The 20,103-nt window shown below is 39.8% G+C and overlaps 1 protein-coding gene across 2 annotated transcripts in view; it reads left to right on the top strand.

Moving 5' to 3' along the window:
• The first annotated feature begins 19,601 nt into the window (after nt 1-19,601).
• RAB2A (RAB2A, member RAS oncogene family) overlaps nt 19,602-20,103 on the top strand; it is a 43,240-nt gene continuing 42,738 nt past the window's right edge. Inside the window, exons 1-2 of one of the 2 annotated variants that reach the window (XM_065628191.1) lie at nt 19,602-19,683; nt 19,935-20,066. In XM_065628191.1, the coding sequence (XP_065484263.1) occupies nt 20,021-20,066 (46 nt within the window). In that variant the 5' untranslated portion in view covers nt 19,602-19,683; nt 19,935-20,020. The other variant, XM_065628190.1, reaches the window with a different exon arrangement.

Below are 20,103 nucleotides of genomic sequence, written 5' to 3' on the forward strand. Positions count from 1 at the left end.
CAGGCAGTTGGACTAGATGATCATTGTAGGTCCTTTCCAACTGAAATAGTCTATTCTAGTCTAGTCTAGTCTACTTCTAAGGGTAAACCAAATTATACATATTCTATTTCGTTCAGTATTGGAACTCAAGGAAAGAGATAAAAGGGAGTAATCACAGGAATGTAGCAGTCACATTTTGTTTGTTTTTTGGAAACTTGACAGGCAAGAGACATACACAGGTAAGCTGTGGTATGAGGGGTTTTACATGCCTCAAGTTAATAGATCTCTGGTTTTAAAGTTGCCTCTTGTAACATTTAACTGGCCTGGCAGGAAAAGCTGAACTGTCAAGAATCTCATCTACTTGATACAGATTGCTCTAGAAGTTTCTGCGGAAGATTTAGTTACTCACAACTATAATGTAATGAATAGTTGAAAGATTTTTGCATTGGGACAGGAGGACTCTTACATCAGCTAAAGAAAGAACATTTCAGAGAAGTCTTTGAGTACCATTTAAGGGGAAATGGCACAGAATTACAGCAAAAATCCATTATCACAGAATCAAATACTGAATTACTTAAAGATGTAGAAAAATTGAAAATAACTACAACAGAAGGGGGGAAAAAAGAGAGAGAGAAGGGAGAATTCAGAAACAGTATAATGAAAAATTAAAACTGACATAGTGTTCCAAGAAAGCATAAAGGAAACTGTGCCAGTGGAAAATCCATTAACTGTCAGCAACCAAAGCCAGAACAAATAGAATAAAACAGTTAAAATCACAGCTCCCTGTAAATGGACAGATAAGTCAGTTTTAACCGGTTTGGTTTGGTTTATCATAATGAAGATGGGATTTGACTGGGGTATCCTGGATCACTGAAAAAAGGGAGTGTTAATTCTGTGAAAGGTAGTATTTGGGACCAGTGGCTGAGATACAGGATTACAGAGTAATATCATCCTAAATGCCATGCAGAAGAATAACAAGTGAACAGACACAAAGCAGAAAACACTGGCACCTAAAACACTGTGAATAAATTAGAATTACTAATTCTGCTCGAAAGAGAAGAGTAAAAGATGAGGTTTTGTGGGACGCTGAAGCCCATGGGCAGATGATTGTCTATGATATTACCTAGAAAGTTTGGAGAGTAAGGAAACAGTGTGCCTGACTGCCAGTGGACATAAATATATTAGAAAGTATAGAGGGAAATCTTATTTCAATTAAGCACAAAGGCTACTGAGTTAGTCATTAATTGTCCCCAGCTGGATTGGGCACTTGATCCATAGCTCCAATATTCTGAAAATATAAACATAGTGCAGTAAAACACAGTAAGTAATATGGCTGCAGTTCATTAGTGTGGTATCAAAACTGACCTTGCTAAGAGTGTGGAATATGCTCTTCATCAGGCTGGCACTTGTGAACATCATTACATTCCTATAATTTAGGCAGATTGAAAAGGGAAGAATTAATTGTCTCCCCAGAGAAAGACCCTAATGTGACATGTTTGACTCGTGGACCTGATTATTAAAAATTTAACAGCAGTATTTTGGAGGAATGCTACTGCTCAGTGACTTGAGAAAATAAAACATACTAACCTAAGTATTTGAAAGGATTATATTGGCATTATTTTGAAAAGACAAGACTATTGGTAAATTTACAGATATGAAATTGTAGTGAACACTCACCATGTATAGGTGGAATCTATCTGGAAAAAGAAAGAATTTGTGTCTTGGATTAGTCAACACAGAGAACTGCTGCTTTGAATCAGCAGTAAGCCACTTATCAGAGACGTACAGGAAAATAGCTTACAAAATACTCAAAGAAGAGTATTTGGACATTGTTGAAGGTTTAGACTGGATCACTAGTCTGCATGTGAGAAATACGACCAGTAACCTGTAGAGAAGACTTACTAATATCTTAGCTAATATACCAAATGATCAAGGAAAACAAAAAAGAATGACAAAGTATATAAAAGTCGGGCTCTGAGAAACTGGAGAAAAACACACTGGTATACAACAGGTGTCTCAAGTCCAGGCATTTCAGCAGGTAAATCTTGCTACTCACTCTTAGAGCAAGAAAAAGCCATCAATTAAGGGTTAACAGTTGAACAAAGCACAATCTTCTGTAGGCACAAAATTACTATTTGGTTGAGCAAATATACGTGAAGCTAGTAACAGTGGATAAAAATATCATGGATAACTTCAAGATGAATTATGTATTCCAAATGTGGAATAGCCTTATTGTTGTCATGTCATTCCTGAAGACTATGTGGTGAGTGTAAGAAAAAACGTTGCAGCTATCATAAGAACATCAAATACATCTGGAAGTTCATGAGCCTTCGAAGAAATCTCTTTCCTTGATTAAAACTGGACTAAAATTCATGCTCCTGTAAGGAATTTGAGGTTCGATGGCATAGTATTAATGCAAGTTGTTAAACTTGCTCATCTGCTCTCAGGGATATATTTCAAACTTTTTTCAAGTACCAATATATACAAAAATACTAAAGGAAAGAAGCAGGGAAGGGAAAGGATATATACTATCAAAACAGTTACCTGTACTGGGAAACTTCAAAGAATTTTAAACCAACTAACTTGACTATACATTGCAGCTAATCCGTCCCTATGTTCTGGCTTGTAATTGCTAATGGACAGCTAATTACAGCTAAAAGAAATAATTACTTTCTTTCATGAAAGCTGGACTTCTGGACTTTGAATTAGGCTGCAACTGACAAATGTTGTAACCTTCTGCAATGCAAATTCCTTCAGGAGTTCCAGTGATGGCAGCTCCTTTTCCTGTGCCTTCAGTTCCACAAGGCTGAAAGTCAGTGCAGAGTCAGTCAACTTAGAGGTTGCAAGGGGAAAAGATATTTGTCTGCTGAAGAGACAAATGCTTTCTCCAGATTGTTTGTGATTATGAGAAAATTACCAGAAGGTAAACAAATTACAAAAAGTGATAGTTCTGTTTTGCAGTAAGGAGATGGGCAAAGAGATCAGAAGGTATCTTGGTTAGATGTTATTAATCTCTTGAGAGAAAAAAAAAAAAATTGCCTGATTTAAAGTCTTCTGCATGAGGAAACATTGCACTACCCAGAAGAAAGATCTAGATTTCTCTAACTTTTTTCATAACAATGTGTTTGGTCACAAAATTTCTTAGAGTTTAAAACACAGTGTGACAAAAAATTGACATACTGCTTGAATTGTATGGCTGAGTACCTTCTTACAGAATTTAGATTATAGATAACTTAAGTGGGTTTTTTTCTCAAGTATCTAAAATCACTTTATTAAATCTTGGCTCTGTTATAATAAGTATATTAATAAAAATATATGACTCCAAATAGTTTGCTTTGGAAGCAAAGAAGTATTGTGGGTTCCTTTTGTTTCCTGATGAAGGTTGCTAATCTTAGCCAGTAATGAAGAAGAAATGCTCAGTGATGGAAAAGGAAGAACAACCGCCACCCCTAAATAAATTTATTTTAAAGTTACCCTGTGCAATTGGCCAGCTCAATAATTACTTTGCGCAGATGTTTTTTTCTAGATAAAAGGCTGGCACAGTGCACTGAGTTTCTTGGTGAAAATATAATTAATAACTGCAAATAGTTGGTAATTACTTCTAAGTTGTTACGAATTCATTACCTATTACAGGAGTGATAAAATTATAGAGAGGATAAGTTTAATCACTGTTTTAAGTGAAAGACTGAATTCAGTTCTGTTACAGAGTTTCTGGTTACATTTCACAGTAAATTCAGAGAAGAGTTGCTATTATAGCTGTATCCCATATACAGACAATGTTTATATAGACAATCCCAAACTCTGAGAAAGTTTATATAAATAACGTAAGTAACATAAGATCCACCTGTCTCTTGGATAACACTCAACGACAGCACAGTAAGATGTCTTACTGAGGGTCTAAATGACCTTGAGTCATCTAAGCACAGTTAAAAAATCATTGCTAACCTGGCCCAAATATAAACCGAGACTTGGTCATTCCAGCTAGGGAATCACAGTAGATGATGGTGGCTCCTGCGTGCACAATTGGTTATGGAAGTACATGCTTTCTGCTGAGTTGTCTAGTTGCAGTTGACTACATAGCTAATATGGTTTTGTTGCCCCCATTACTCTGATATCGCAGCTCGTCAGTCTTTATTGACCTTGATAATACTTGCATAATGCAAGAAAGGGCTAATCACAATTTTACCAGGGCAACAGCAAACCTGCGGTAGAGCAGTAAATTCAAGTCACAAGCTAATGTTCCTGTTCTTAAGCTAACTTTCCATGATATGGCCTAAGTAAATTTAAACTCTCCATCCTAAAAATATCCTACTTTCAGTTTTAAGTGAAGTTTTGGACCGAGAGAAGCTTGCAGTAATAAGCTTCTTTGCTGTTTCTACATTATTTAACCAGGAAGATGTGACTGGCAGGATGGTAAAAGTGACATTGAAACTTCTTTGTGTATAGTAGAAGTAAATTTTGTAATGTAATTAACACAAAATATTGCAAAAGAAACACTGACTTCAATAACCCATGCTAGCCTAAATTGTTTATTTTGACAGTCACTCAAGCAAGTGATGTTTCAGCCATGACTGCTGACCTTCCTCAAGGTTTCTTCCAAGTGAGTCAAAGCAAATTCTCCAAATACCTAGAAGAAATGTAACGTCAAAACAGTGTACTTCAGAATAACTGTCAACGCGTATGACTAAATTAAATTAACCTGAACCAAAGATTAAACGTCGTTGTTCTGAAATGCATATCAATCTTCATAGTTATTGAGGGAACTGCACCAAGATAACCTTGGTAATTTCTGTGGATTTGGAGAGGAGGAAGCAAACATAAAGCTCCATAAAATCAGTGGTCAGCAGTCAATGTTGGCCCATGGAAACAATGAAAAGCCAATACTGTGCTAAATGAAACATCAATAGTTTCAGTTTTAAGATTTAATATCTGAGGTATTGACAAAGTTAACCATAAATCGTCGTTTGGGAGAAGAAGCTCTATGTTCTGAAGTATCATATCACCACAGTTATTGAACTGTAGTTGTGTTCTGGAGGTTTTTAATGGTTATCTCACAATTTCTTCCTGCAGTTAATAAGAGCATCCAAAGACTGAAATGGTAACCTATAGGCAACAACTGCAGCACATTTAGATTTTAAAAGCCATCATGTCATTCAGATCACTTCCATTGAAATAGAATAATTACAGTAAAGCAGGGATAAGCCCACTGAAGACTAAACTACAGGGGTTACTATAGCTGCTATTTACAGAAGCAAAACCTGGAAAGATTTTTTGTAGCTATTATTCATACATATGATCATCTTAAACATTTAGGCTTCCTCAAGGGAGTTGGTATTACACTGCTTAGCCCTAAGTTAGTAATATAAATCCAAACTATTTCTCATTTCTTTTAATTCAAATTCCTGGCAGTATAACTGTGAGAGTATATGTCTGCTTACACACACACAATTTTTAAGTCATTTAACTGAAAACAGAAGACATCACAAATTGGAAAAACAATACCTAGAACAAGCTGTTAGCAGTGAGACAGTCATCACCATTTAGTATAGGCAAAGCAAAAGCTGGGGTTTTTTGTTTGTTTTTTTTTTTCCTTGACGTTCACAAATAGGTTTCTTGCTATATAAACTCTCAGCAATTCCTGTTTTAAAGATGCAGTATCACTTAACATGCCAGGAAAAGTACATGAGCCAAAATGCATCTTCAGGGAGGTGTTAAGCTGCTCCAAACAGTTGACTGTTCCAACATTTAGAATCTGTGGTTCTGTACTTAAATTACAGCCGACATTAAAACCTTCAGGGTCTGTGAGGTTTTAAGGGTAAATTCTGTCCAATTAAAAAACAAGCTATTAGTAAATTTTAAGTGGTTTCTTTCCTTTGTTTCTCAATGGAGGTTGCTATCATGTAAACTACTCCACAGCCTATTCTTAACCTTCTAGGAGTAACTGCAGCTCTAGGAAATGTTTGCATGCCACTATGCAGTTAAAGGAGTTAAATTATTCAGTGAAGTATCTTTTCCATACTTCAAATGTTGTCAAAGCCTGCTACTTAGAGGAAGACTCTATCAGAATGGACCATCGCAGTCTGATTCAGGTAGCTCTTCTTTCCTATGGTTACTAGCAAGTCTCTAGAAAAAGGCTTTTTCGCAGGCTAGCAAATTTTTATGAATTGAAATTATTCTTAAGGTCTCCTTCTTATTCTGTGCTTTTCAACCATAATAAAGATATTGTACCAAGCTTCCTTCACCCTTCCACAACTCTGTCTTGAGGAGAAAGGACTGAAAAACTCTTGCTGACCTTGTTCCACCACTGGAAGAGGCTCTGGAGCGCTCATTTCCCACGCTTCCACAAGGTAGCCTTCTCTGGTGAGGAATTATGTTTGCCCTTGTACTGCCTTCTTTTCAGCAACAGTTCTCCAGCCATAGTCATAGAATCATAGAATCATTTTGGTTGGAAGACACCCTCAAGGTCATCGAGTCCAAACATAACCTACCTCTGGCATTAAACCGTGTCTCTAAGAGCCTCATATATATGTCTTTTAAATCCCTCCGCCACTTCCCTGGGCAGCCTGTTCCAATGCCTGACAACCCTTTCCAGGAAGAATTTTTTCCCAATATCCAATCTAAGCCTCCCCTGGTGCAACTTGAGGACATTTTCTCTTGTCCCATCACTTACTATTCAGGAGAAGAGACCAACCCCCTCCATGCTACGACCTCCTTTCAGGTAGTTGCAGACAGTGATAAGGTCTCCCCTCAGCCTCCTTTTCTCCAGGCTAAACAGCGCCAGTTCCCTCAACGGCTCCCCATCGCACTCATGTTCTAGACCCCTCACCAGCTTCTTTGCCCCTCTCTGAACTTGCTCCAGCACCTCAAGAGTCAGCTGCAAAGACCATTACTGTTTGACAAAGAATTGAAACTGTTCAACTCAAGTCAAAAATCTGGTCTTATTTCAATATCTGGGGAAATTTGCCAGGGGCTTACCTGATTTACTTTATAATAGATTCAGATTCTTACCCAGTAGTCTAAGTTCAAGGCATACTAAACACACTCTGAACCAAGTTCATTGGCTGTAACTGGAATTTGAAGTATTTGGGCTGATGCTCCTTGGTTACTTTTTAAGGCTGTTCATTCACAGTGTGCTTCTTGTTTTCTGCAATGTGTTCTCCATGATGTTAGTTTTATCTTTATTGCATCATCTACTATTTCCACCATGAAGATGCAATAGTTGTTAGAAGTATTAGTATAATACTGAAAAATGTTTGCTTTTAAATAGTATTGAAAATTAGAAACAGGATAAAAAGAAATATCTGATACAGTTAACTGAGTATTTTCAAAAAAGCAGGATAAGGAACGTATATTTTTTCTGATAGAAGAAAATGTTTTCTAATAAATAAAGAAGATAATACACATGTCAAAATTATGTCAGGGATTCTTTACTGCGGACAGCTGAATATATTTCCTGAAAAGTGTGATGCTATTTTAACGGTAACATCTAGTGCTTCATGTATATAATTTGAAGTAGGTTTGGGGAATTATGAGTATATCTCTCTTTCTGTCAATTTTAAGGATACCAAACTTGTGAATTAATATTATTATTCTTGTCTATTCCCAATACACAACATGTACATTTCCTAAGTGGTTTAATGCCACAGAGATAAGTCTTCTATGTCTTCTGCTTTGTGGCAGTACTTCCATCAAAAGTGCTTTGAATCCTCTCTAGTACATCATTCTGTTTCACATTTAGCCTAAATATAAACCAGCATATACACTGTGTCACAGCTTTATTTCTTGGGTTTACATAATTTCTGTTTATCAAATATGATACTAATCAAATTAATTTGTTATAAATAAACAAATAATAGGTAATGTATTTTTCCTCTCACAGGACTGCAGTCATGAGAGTTAAATTCATTATTTCGTGTTTTCCCATTCACTAGACAGGATTACCAGAATTTCAATTCTGAAAAATAAATTCAGGGTAATTACTTTAAAAAAAGGCTCAGCAAAGTACTATTTCTTACTGGTTGGCTTCTCAATTCCAGTGTACTTTTTGCCCAAACTCAGCTAGATCACATGCATCACTAAGCATCAGTTAGACATCTGTAATTCTCTTTGGTGGAAAAGGCAGAGCCCAACTTCTATATACGAAAATATGTGGAATTTACTCACCTCAGAACACAAGGTCAAACATCTGCCTACTGCAACTATTATATTTAAACATATCTGATCTTTATCTGAGCTGTAGGATAAAACGTTTGCATGTTTCAAATACACTCGTAAACTTAACACTTGTAAAGCTGAACTACTGAACTATTCCAAACACGGGGACAACTCCATGTTCCGAATTGACTTACGTAAAACAAAATAAATATGCCTATTGTCATTGCAAAAGCTTTGATGTAAGAATGCACAATGAAATCTTCAGTATTTTTTTCATAATTTAAATGTAAATTGCTGGTAGAAAATTCAATTAAGACAAAATCTGTAGGAATGAGCCACAGAGTAGATGGAATCTTCAGCAAACCCATCCAGTTCATGCTCCAGAAAGTCCCAGTTACAATTTTTCTTTCCAATAAAAGTGGAAAGAGAAGCAGGCTTAACTCAGACAAATTAGGGATGAATTTACTGGGAGATGTTAAGAAGCCTATGAATCCCTGTATGGCCCCTTTGTTTTGGAAACCAGTCCATCGATCTGTACCGATGTCCTCCTCTCCTCTCCTCTCCTCTCCTCGCCTCCCCTCCCCTTCCCTTCCCTCCCCTCCTCTCTCCTCTCCTCTTACCTCTCCTCCTCTTCCTTCCAGTATCTACTGTAATCAACATATTTTTTCCAAAACAGGTTGTTTTGTTTTGTTTTCAATTTTATACATGACATTGTACTACTAAAACTGGATATTGCATTATTTCCTCCACTTTCATTGGACATAAATATTATAATCGTCATATACTTTTCTCTATGTTTTCTCTTTGCTTCAGCTGACATAATACTATACATTTTCATTACTTTCACTTGAGAGAACGGTTTTAATACCTTGCTTTGAGACATCAGGATACAAATATTTTGATCTCTACTTAGTGTAACTCACGTGAATTAGAATAGTGCTGCCATACCATTCTGGGAAGGTTGGCTGTTTCATTTCTTTCTGGGCAAAACCAAGTTGCATACCGAATACATGGCAGAACTTTTTTGCACACCTTCAGCATAGTAAGTCTGACGCACCATAGGAGAACCACATTTACTGAGTAGGTGAAGACTGATGAACTCTACATTACACAGAGTGTACACAACGGAGAGGATGAGAGGATGGCTATGGCCTGACTGCTAATGCAGAAAGAATTTATGCAGTATGGTCACTCTTTTTGTCAGGGACAGCTCTGCTTTTCCCCATCATGTGGCTGGCTTCATAAGCATGGCAAGAACTATGGAAAGTTTGCACATTCCTGTTGCTCATGGAAAAAGTCATTCAGACTCTTCCCTGCATGCTCCCCCATTGCCTCTGTCAAAGAAAATTACTAGAGGTAGTACTAGGAGTAGGGTCCCAGTCCTCACAGTCCATTACAGTTGGACTTGATGATCTTAAAGGTCTTTTCCAGCCTGAATGATTCTATGATTCTATTCTATAGGTTAGCATGCTGACTCCGTTGTTATATGGCCCTGGCCAGATGTTACATGCCAGACGATTTCCTAAGACGAGCAAGTTTTGGTTTAATTTCTGAAACACTAAATTACTTTTCATGGTTTGCTCATACTAGAGTATAACATACTGGGTATTTTTTTTCCTACAGCACCAAGGAGTTCTGCAAAGAGACTGCTTATCTTACCTTTTGAAAACATGGGAAGAAAATACCATGACTGATATTGTTACCTAGAAGGCTATTTTGTCACTTTTCACTTATATTTTGACCACATAAAATAAATAAAGGTCATTCTGACAAAAAATACAAATAAGACTGGGAAACATAGCAGAGAAAAAAATGCTAAAGAGGAATAGGCCTTGGAGGAGAGGACTGTCAACATACCACAGGGTAAGCCTTATGGTGATGAGGGCTCGGCACTGCCACAAACTGCAAGCATTTTCTGTGCTAGGTAATTACGATGACATGAAGGTTGTGACAACTAAGCAAGCTTCACTACTAAAAAGGATGGGATTATAGTGGCTAGTGATATCATCTGAATTTAAGTTTCAACAGACAAGAGCTTCCTTAAGTCAAGATGCGATACAACCCTTCTTTCTTTCTATTTGTGGACTACAAATAAAGAATTGAAAAATCCCTTTTTAAGTGGTATAGAAGTAAACTATACAACTGTAAAGGAAGAGACTCTCCATCAAAGAGAAATCCGATGAAAAATAAACTGGACCTTGCAGCTAGAAGAATTAACTTTCCTCCTACAGTTATTGCCATAAAACGTGAAGCAGAATCTAAGACATCCAAAACTTTGTACTACTTGGCATCTCATGATCAGAGCAACAACATATTCTCAATAAACACGCAGAAATTGAATACCTAATAATTTGCAATCTGAAATTAAGGCAAGCTGATGGGGCGGGATGGTGTTGCCCTATTATAATTCATTCTCTTGGGTTTTTTTGCCTTTCTAGGAGGTACTGTTTACCTTTCTCAGCCAGCGTATGAATGGTTGACAGACAGTGATATAGGAACCTTAAAGAGAAAAAAAATAACATTTGCCCACCTTCTGATCTGTGGAATTAAAGACTCCAGAGCCTACAGTGTTAGGCTACAATGGCACAGCTCATGTGGGCAATAACAGCCTGAAGACAAGTGAGGGAAACTGCTGAAATAACCTTAAAAAGGCTGGAATTGTGAAAATGACTCAATCAAATGAAGGAAAATACATGCAGAAGCACGTGCTGCCCTCTACATCAACAATGGCTAAATACAAAAGGAGCCTACATATGTATTTGTTAAAGTAAAATAGCTTCTAATTTAAAATACTTAGGATGAAGGTTATTCAGTGGATTGCACAATGGAGAAGTACTAGAAGAGAAACAAACCTCTGGTTTCATGCTATCTTAGTTTGTTAAATTTTAAATAATTTCAGTAGGAACTTCAAGCCTTTTAACATCATTTTAGCTATGGTTTAGCTACAGGCATTTTTGTTAGAACTACCAGACATTGCTATTATACCTTTTAGACAAAAATGTAAGGTGCCTTATCTGCTAATATCTTGGTGGAAAAAGATAATTTCTGTGATGCTGACCATAAGATTTTGTCAATTCAAATCCTCTAGCAACTCTGCTGACTTCCAGAGTCCTAGACAATTCCCTACTTTCTACAGCCACCAAAAAACATCAGTGGAGGTGTCTGAAAAAGAAAACAATCATTACTATCAGAAGAGAAAAAGAAAAATAATAATTTAGAAAAAAAAAAAGTGTGTGTTCTTAGTTTTTTGTTTGTTTGTTTTTAAAAAGTTTCTTTTTAACCCTTTCAGACCAAAACATTTTCAATTTGGAAAAAATATGTGACCATGCTTGCCTAGTCTTACTCCTTTTTAAGCAAACCAGTTTCCCTAAAGTTGTCTCACTTCTTTCTGAGTAAACAGGAAGTTTTCCTAATTTTCACTCCCTGTGAGCCTGTGCAGTAACTTTATTTACCTTCCACTTTCTCTTTATCAAACCATTGCCAAAACAATTTTAAAATGTGATCTAAAGAAAATTAAGAAAAATTCTGCCTCTAGAGTAAAAAATCTTGAAAATTTGCCTTGATGCCAGTTGAAGTAGACTTCTGCATGGATCTCTGACATTATATAGCACTAATACTCCATGCCTTTGTGATTCTTGTTACATACGCACACATTTTCTAATGCTCCTAAGGAAAACAACAACAAAAAAAAGTCAACCTATCTTTTCAGTTTGTTTGTTAGCCATTTCAAGGTTATTTCAAGGATCCTTTTGTTTTCCTCGTTCTTATGGGAAAAATGTATTAAATTTTATCATGTCCTGTTTTATCACACTGTCTATTTTAATGTCAAGGAGTGAAAACCAAGGTTATTTGCAATGAAAAACAGGGTGCGATGGTAACAGTGGCAAAGGCCATTAGTAAACAAACAGGGATAAAGCACAGGTCATGTAAATATTTCCATGGGTGCAAAAACCTAAAATAAGAATACAGCTGGGAAACTGAAGGACTATACTTTTACTTTTTTTGTGCTGGCTTGAAAATATAGTCTCAAGGTTGTATTTTGAAAAGAAAAAATGCTATTAAACCCAAATTTTTCATTCCCCAAAATTATTTATCAATGTAGTTGTTCTGGAATAAAACATTCAATAACTATAGTAATTGGAAAAATATGGTGTCTTTCAGAATGCATTACTTTTCTTTGTAGCATTTAGCTAATAGCATTTGACTAAGGCTGTTAGTTAAATAATACAATCTTCTAAATAAAGGTTTTAAGAAAGAAACTAATTTCCAAACTCTTTCCACCAGATCAAAAGCAACAATGTAAATTAGCTTGGGTCTTTTAAATGCATACAAATTGGCATTACTAAAATTGCTGTATTTATGAAAGCAAAACAGAGGCTATAGAAGAGGGTGGGAAACAGCCTATGTGCAGATGTTCCAGCTGCAAGCTGAAACCATGACCAGAGCTGCCAGGACTAGGACCCTCAGAGCCCAAGCTGCACATCCCTCATGGGCACGTCGTTCTAGATATTCTGCTCAGAAGCCCAGTCTCCAATTTCCCATTTCTCCACTCTAAAATTTTAATTTCTCAGCTCTTTGGCCTGAAAACCCCTGGTCTTCCAGGCCTCTTATCTAGCTTCTCACTGGAGGTATTTCTTCTCTTATTGCCCCAAATCCTCTCTCATTCCAACCCCTAACTTCTCCCAGCCCAGAGATCCCTACTCTTTCTATTGCCTGCACTCACTCTCCTCATAACTGAGTGACAATGAGTCTAAGCATTTTCATTTATTTGCTCCAGACCACCCATCCCAGGGTCCAGCAGATACCTGTCTGCTCCGTCCCTCCTTTTCCCATTGTCCTCTGCTTATACAGCCTCTGCTGCCTCCCACACTCTGGGCCTAAATGACATTTAAAATAATAGAGATTCTAATGTGTTTGCTGTGACATGAGTTACATACCTAGCAAACCAGTCAGAGTGTAAAGGTTTACATCATTTGAATGTTAAGCCATGCTCACTTTCTTGAAAGCAAAGATAAAAAAAGTAATGGAAGACAAGCCTATACTCCATAAGTGAGAATCCTATTGTGAAGCCCAAGGGATGACGTACTGGGAAGTAAAACACTAATTTGCTTCATTCTTTCCATGCAAACAAGAAGTATGCATGAAATCACACATTCGAGATAGACAACAATCTTTCAGATCGACCTGAAGAGGTGAACACAACATTTCTATCCACAGGAGGTAAAGAGATCAAAGGCACCTGAGCCCTTGCTGATGCTTCCAAATGTCTCTGTCAAAAAAAGAAATCAAATACAAGCAACAAATGAGAACCTTGCACTGTCAAAGTCAAGTATTTCAAACCCTGCAATGAGAGTGAAAAATGGAATTTCATCACTGAACTGGGCTATGAAGTCCAGGGTGTAGGGTGGAGAATTTCACAGAAGACCTAAATAGCAATGAGTGGATCAGAAACCAAAACAGAATTTCAGAATTTCTTTCAGAAAGATTGCACCAGCAAATTCCAGTGCTAAGGAGAAAAATATAACAAGTAACTTCAGCAGTTCTCTGCCTGCAAGACAGAACTGTTCCCAACTGTTCTCAAAGACATATCTGAGCATACAAGATGCTTGCATTAACAGACTTAACAAATGATGTGTCGATTTTGCAAGAGAATACTAAAAAACAAACAAACAAACAAAAGAGTGTGACATTTAACTCATATTAAAGACAAAAAAAAAATCCAACGTGGGTTGTGGTTGAGATAATCTACTATGAAAGTAAAAAGCCCATAATTTCATCACAGACAACACAAAAAGTCAGTAAACACCACTGCTTGCTGCTGCACATCAAAGACATTACATGGGCTTCTACTATTACTTTAGTGTACAAGTCTGGGACAAGTAGAAGTGTTATGGACCTGAAAAAAAAAAAAAAAATATTAATACTAGACTCTTAAAATCCTAAACTGGAAGGAGGAGGTACTACACTGATCAGTTGACAAACCTTCATCTATGCCATTGTGCTGGATCTGCTCTATATATTTCCACATAACATGGGGTCCCATTCTCAACATTTATAATAAATAAAATATGCTACATATTGCCTTGTTACTTATGTAAAATACAAACCTAATATTCTAAAAATTATTAAAGAAAATTCACAAATAAGATAAACTGTTACATACAATTAATGTTCAGAAAAAGTACATACAGACAGATTAAATGGCAGACACTAGAAAATAACATTTCCTATTTAGCATCTGTATAAATAATTCCACACCACATAGGAATGACTTAAAATTTTAAGCTAAACTGAGGAGCAAGTAGAGATTGACTTCTAACAGTTAAATGATAGTACAGTGCAAATTATAATTAAAATGTGGTTGTATTCAAACGTTGTGCTAGTGTTCTGCTTTTTTGTTTTAGTTTCCATTAAAAAATTCCCGTCTAATGCTTTGCTCTGCAGAGTATAGAGAGCTTTGAATACCTCCATGGCGCTTTCCTAAATAGTACTATTAGTGGTAACGATCCTGCAAACCCTAAGGCTTTGCTATAAACTCCAAGTGAGTTTGCACAATGATAAATGACAGAAAAATAGGGAAAAAATTAGCAACAGAGACAAAAAAGAGTAAACCCTAGTTGTCTCCAGTGTATCAAATTTGCCAGAATATAATCCCGATACTGCCATCTTAGTCAAATGTTTCATCATATTTCTAAAGAGCATGTTATATGAAATCACTAACATATATATTATTCAAGAGAACACTAACAAAACTAAACAGCAACCCTCTGCCAGCATTATGATTCAATATTGAATAACCACTGCTTCTTTCGTACTTTGTGGCTCACAGTTTTTTTAATAGGCGAGACTGAGCCCATGGTAGCCTTCTATTAAAGTATTAATGCTTAACAGAAGAAGATATTCATTTGTCTGGAAAACAGAAATTCAGACAGATGAGAGGTAAAAAATAAAAAAATACAATATCTATTTACTCACAGGCCTTTTAATAGCATTTAAACAAACGTATATTAAACATAACTTGGAGGAAAATTAATTTTGCATTAATCACTAGGTGGAGGCATCTTAGATTTGCAGAATGGCTGATAACACTCCATAAGTCCAGCATATGATCTCTTATTCAGCAGCAAATTAGCTTGTATTTACCATGGGATAGCGTTAGGAACGAATTCTTGCATGTTATCCTTGCAAGCCTCTACCAAACACTGATTCCATGGATTTCCCAATAGCAGCATCAGAAGCAACTGAAATACTTCCCAGCTGTGCACATGTAGAACTTCTCAAGCCCTGCCTGGCAAAGCAGAAGAGCCATGGCCATCTCCTTGCTCTGCAGCTGCTGACCCAAGCCCAGCAGCCCCCGAGCCAGCCAGAGGGGCACAGCCCTGCCACATGGGTCCCCTGCAAGTTGGTCACCTGTCTTACCAGGCTGCCAGAGCAGAAACAAGTAGAGCTGCCTTCTCTCTGAACTGTCAGTCACATCACCGGGCTGTGAGAAGGCTAAGCAGTGGTGGTAGAGACACCTCACATCTCACTGGCGGTTCTGCAGTATCTGTATTTTCTCCCCATCAACAATCTGCACTTTTACAACATGTAAATTCCCTTTTCTGATCAGATTTAATTCAATCACGTTAGGCCAATGTTGCTTGGGTCGATCCTGAAGTCTAGAACATCATGTAATTTGGAAACTAGGGGACCAAATTTCCATCGGTGAGGTAAGTACACTTGAAACTTATTACCCTGCGATGTTGAGGACAGATGGGCAAGGCTTGAGCAGCCCTCAGAGTTAATACCCTTTGTGGCTCAACCATGTAGGAATCCCTGGTACTACCAATGGAAACTTGGAGCATGTCACAAGTGACTGCAGAGCTCTGGGGAAGAAGGAGAAGGACACAGAAGCCCATGTAGTTCTCCTTCATATTCCCTAATACAGCCAAGGGAGAGGCTCCTGTAGGAGACTGAGTCAATACCTGTGTGTAGGACTGGGGTAACAGAATGGGCTTCAGCCTTCACAACAACAGAACCCTCTCTGAGGAGTGAGGACTGCCAGACAGAGGTAGGATCTGGCAAAGCTGTCAAAAACATTATAGTTTGTTGGTGTGGCTGTGGGACCCAGAATCAATTTGCTTGAAAACTAATATGGAAAAATTAAAGCTTAGCCACTCCAGTTCCTGAATTCAGCAGATGCCTGAGTGCCAGAACACTGGAGGGCTGAGGAGTGGGTTGGTGGGGGCATAGCTGCCTCACCTCTGTTAGCAGCAACCTTTATCTACACTGGATGAGATCTTCTCTTCTTATGGCCTGGTGTCTTGCACCTTGGTTTGTTGTGGCTGGCATCCCACAACCCTGTGGGAACAGCCTGAAGGCCAGCTGAAGTTCCTGCCTGTAGAGGGAGCACTCAAAAAGACTTGGTTTAGGGTGAATTCTTGATTGGGTTTCACAGCCGATCACAACTTCAGCTTTTCCTTCAACCAAAGTAGGTTAATCCATTCAGATGCCAGTTTTCATTATAATTATTAGGATAGGGAACATAGAGGGAGACCCCTACACACACGGGTGCGTGGAAGCAGCAGCCTAACTTTCATAGGAAACAAGGTAAAAACTTGTTTTTCTGAGAAAACTCACTCTGGATGGGAATTGTTAATTAAAAACAACTAAAAAATAATTAATGAAACTTCACTTCTTGTACATAAAATAATGGGGAAGTCACTTTCTTCCATGTGGAAAGTAGGTTCCAAAAGATGCTTTAGTTTTTCCACCCTGTTTTGTTTGCTTCATGTCTTCTGGTGGAGACAAAATCTCTGTATTTCCAAGAGAGCTGATGCTTTAGATTTGCTCAAATTCTGGCTGACAGAGGCTGTGTTATGCAATAGGATTGGCTTAAAAAAGAAAAGTTTCAATTAATAATGTTCAACAGGTTGCAAAAAGTAACTGGTAAACAGACAAGATTGATTTCTCAAGAATAAACTACGATCAAACCAACTCTATCTTCCTTCTCTGACAAAAACCATGGTATGAAAGAAAAAAGTGGGCATGACATATCTTGACTTCAGGAAGGCTTTTGACATTCCTTGCCTCACATTCTTAAAAACAATTAAAATGCAAGAAATCAGTATGGCTAAAAAAAAAAGGGGTTTTAAAGGAAGATAAATTTTCACATGCTGCTTTCCAATGCTCTGTCCTGTCCAGGCAATACCTATTTTCATGACCAACCTAGGTAACAAAATGGCTGGGACAGAATGAAAAGAAAAAAATCAAACATGTTTAACAAACTGAGTGGCCCTGATCAAAGTTACTGGAATTTAGCAACGGGAAAAACATTGCTTAATAAGGAGATACCAAATGTATGGATATATTTGGGTAGTAACATTCTAGAATAGGGATCTAGGATGAAAAGGAAAATTAAGACGCTGTTGAGGAAAAAAAAAAAAGGAAAACAAAAAAATCACATTCAGAAAGGAGCAAGACTTGAGATACTCACACAGCTTTGTTTTGAGGTGATGAGGCTGGTTATAGACACATGAGAACTGCTATTTCTGACTCCACGCTTTACAAATAACGTTGAGAAAGTAGGAGAAATACAGAGGAGAGAAAAATGAGGAGAAAAATGGCTGACAAAATAACGTGATTTTTCATGTAGACAAGGCAGATATGATTTCATAATACATAAAAGAGCTCCTTTCCCTTAATATCAATCATTTCTTTTGTCTGTCCACAAGGAAGAGGAAAATAAAAGAAAAAAATTATTTTGAGGTTACAGGGAAATCTTTCTGACAGAAAAGTAATGAAATATGGAACCAGAATTTGGTACACTGCATGATCAGCTTTATTGAAGGTTTTTATAAGTAAGTTAGATGCACGTTAGAAGCAGTGCGAGTCGACATTCAACTTGTTGACCCGACGGACCACAAACAACAAAATCTTTATACATTTAAAAGCTACCAGACTGGTACAGCCAGAAAGGCAGACCCGTGAGCTCATATGAAGAAAATGCCAATGGCTCTTCAACAGCCCCACCAACAAGCAGTCAACCAACAGCTGAGCTGTAGGGCACCCCAAAGCATCATCAGCCTCAGCACCTGACTGGAGTGTCCTACCACGTTACCATTGCAGGCATCTGGTGTGGTCTTGGCATGGAACGGACCCACCATCCCAACCACCTTTGGCTGCTGCAGGGCCAAAGGTATGGGCACACAGGGCACCTTGTGAAGCAGCTTGGGCTAAGGAAGACCTTGAAGTTCCTACCAACGCGCCAGTCCTGTGTGAATGCTAATCAGAAAGTCCTGAATTGCAGCTGTGAACTGAGGCTATGTTCCCGGCTCATCACTTCCAGTTTGATGAGGAAAGACAGAATCACAGAATGTTAGGGACTGGAAGGGACCTCAAAAGATCATCTAGTCCAATCCCCCTGCCGGAGCAGGAACACCCAGATGAGGTTACACAGGAAGGCATCCAGGCAGGTTTGAATGTCTCCAGAGAAGGAGAATCCACAACCCCCCTGGGCAGCCTGTTCCAGTGCTCTGGCACCCTCACTGTGAAGAAGTTTCTTCTCAAACTTAAATGGAACCTTCTGTGTTCCAGTTTATACCCATTGCCCCTTGTCTTATCATTGGTTGTCACCAAGAAGAGCCTGGCTCCATCTTCCTGACACTCATCCTTTACATATTTATAAACATTGATGAGGTCACCCCTCAGTCTCCTCCAAGCTAAAGAGACCCAGCTCCCTCAGCCTTTCCTCATAAGGGAGATGCTCCACTCCCTTCATCATCTTCGTGGCCCTGCGCTGGACTCTCTCCAGCAGTTCCCTGTCCTTCTTGAACTGAGGGGCCCAAACAGAAACAGAAGGGAAAACAAACAAACAAACTCAAGCTTGATAAATGATGAACATAACCCCACACAGAATAGCTCGCTGGTGTGCTTAAGCTTAAAGGCTTCTCTAGCTCAGCATAGTTCAGCATGGTTCAGAGGTGGCTTAGCAGCCTTGGACCAAACATCTTCTCCTGGAACCTCTCGGCCAGAAACACCATAACGGCTTCAAACAGCCGCGCTGGGTGTTCGTCCGCCAACCGCCGCCCACCCTCGTACCCCAGCACCGCTCGCCCCGGTGCGAACCGGGATCGGCAGCCTCTAAAAAAGGCCCGGCTGCCGCCATCCTCTTTTTCCCTGTCTCTCCCCACAAGCCGACGTTCTCCCCCCGGCAGAGCCGCTCGGGGGTCACCGCGGGGGGACGACGCCACCGCGCCCGCAACGCGACACCCCTTTGAGGAGAGCCCGGCCCCCCCGGGACGGGCGCACCCTGCCGCTTATTCCTCCCACCAAAGCAAATGACACGCAGCGACCCCGACACCCATCAGTGCGAGCGAGAGAGCAGCACCCGACCGCCCACTCCCGCAGCGACCGCCCCCAGGCCCCCCGGCCGCCGCCTCCCTCAGCGTCCCCGGCGGCGGGGCGGGGCCAGCGCCGGAGCCCCGCCCCCACGCCGGCGGGAGGCGACCGCGCGCCCCCGCCCGCGGCTGTCTCAGCACTTCCGGGTCGGGGGCGGGGCGGAGCGAGGAGGTGGGTGCGTGACGTTGCCGAAGGGGTCCGGGGCCGCTCGGCGCCTGTTATTGTTCTCGCCGCCCGCTTTTCCCGTCGCCGCGTCTGCCTTTCCCCGGCGCCTCGGGGAGCGGCGGTAGGGCAACCAGCGACCGAGCGTAGCCCGCCGGTGACAGGGGCGGAGGTAGGGGAGAGCGAGCGGTGGCCGCGGAGGCGCCCGGCGCGCGTGGGCCGCCGCCCGGTGGCCGTTAACCGTTTCCACCTCTCCGCAGCGCGAGCCCTGACAGCGGGGGCGGGGGGAGAGCGCGCGCGTCACGAAGGAGCCAGCGGGAGCCGGAGCGGCGGGGAGCGGGCGGCCATGGCCTACGCGTATCTCTTCAAGTATATCATCATCGGGGACACAGGTGAGCGGCGGGGACGGCGCGGAGGGGCCGCCCCGGG

This window comes from Caloenas nicobarica, chromosome 2 (assembly GCF_036013445.1).
Source record: "Caloenas nicobarica isolate bCalNic1 chromosome 2, bCalNic1.hap1, whole genome shotgun sequence".
Lineage (NCBI taxonomy): Eukaryota > Metazoa > Chordata > Aves > Columbiformes > Columbidae > Caloenas > Caloenas nicobarica.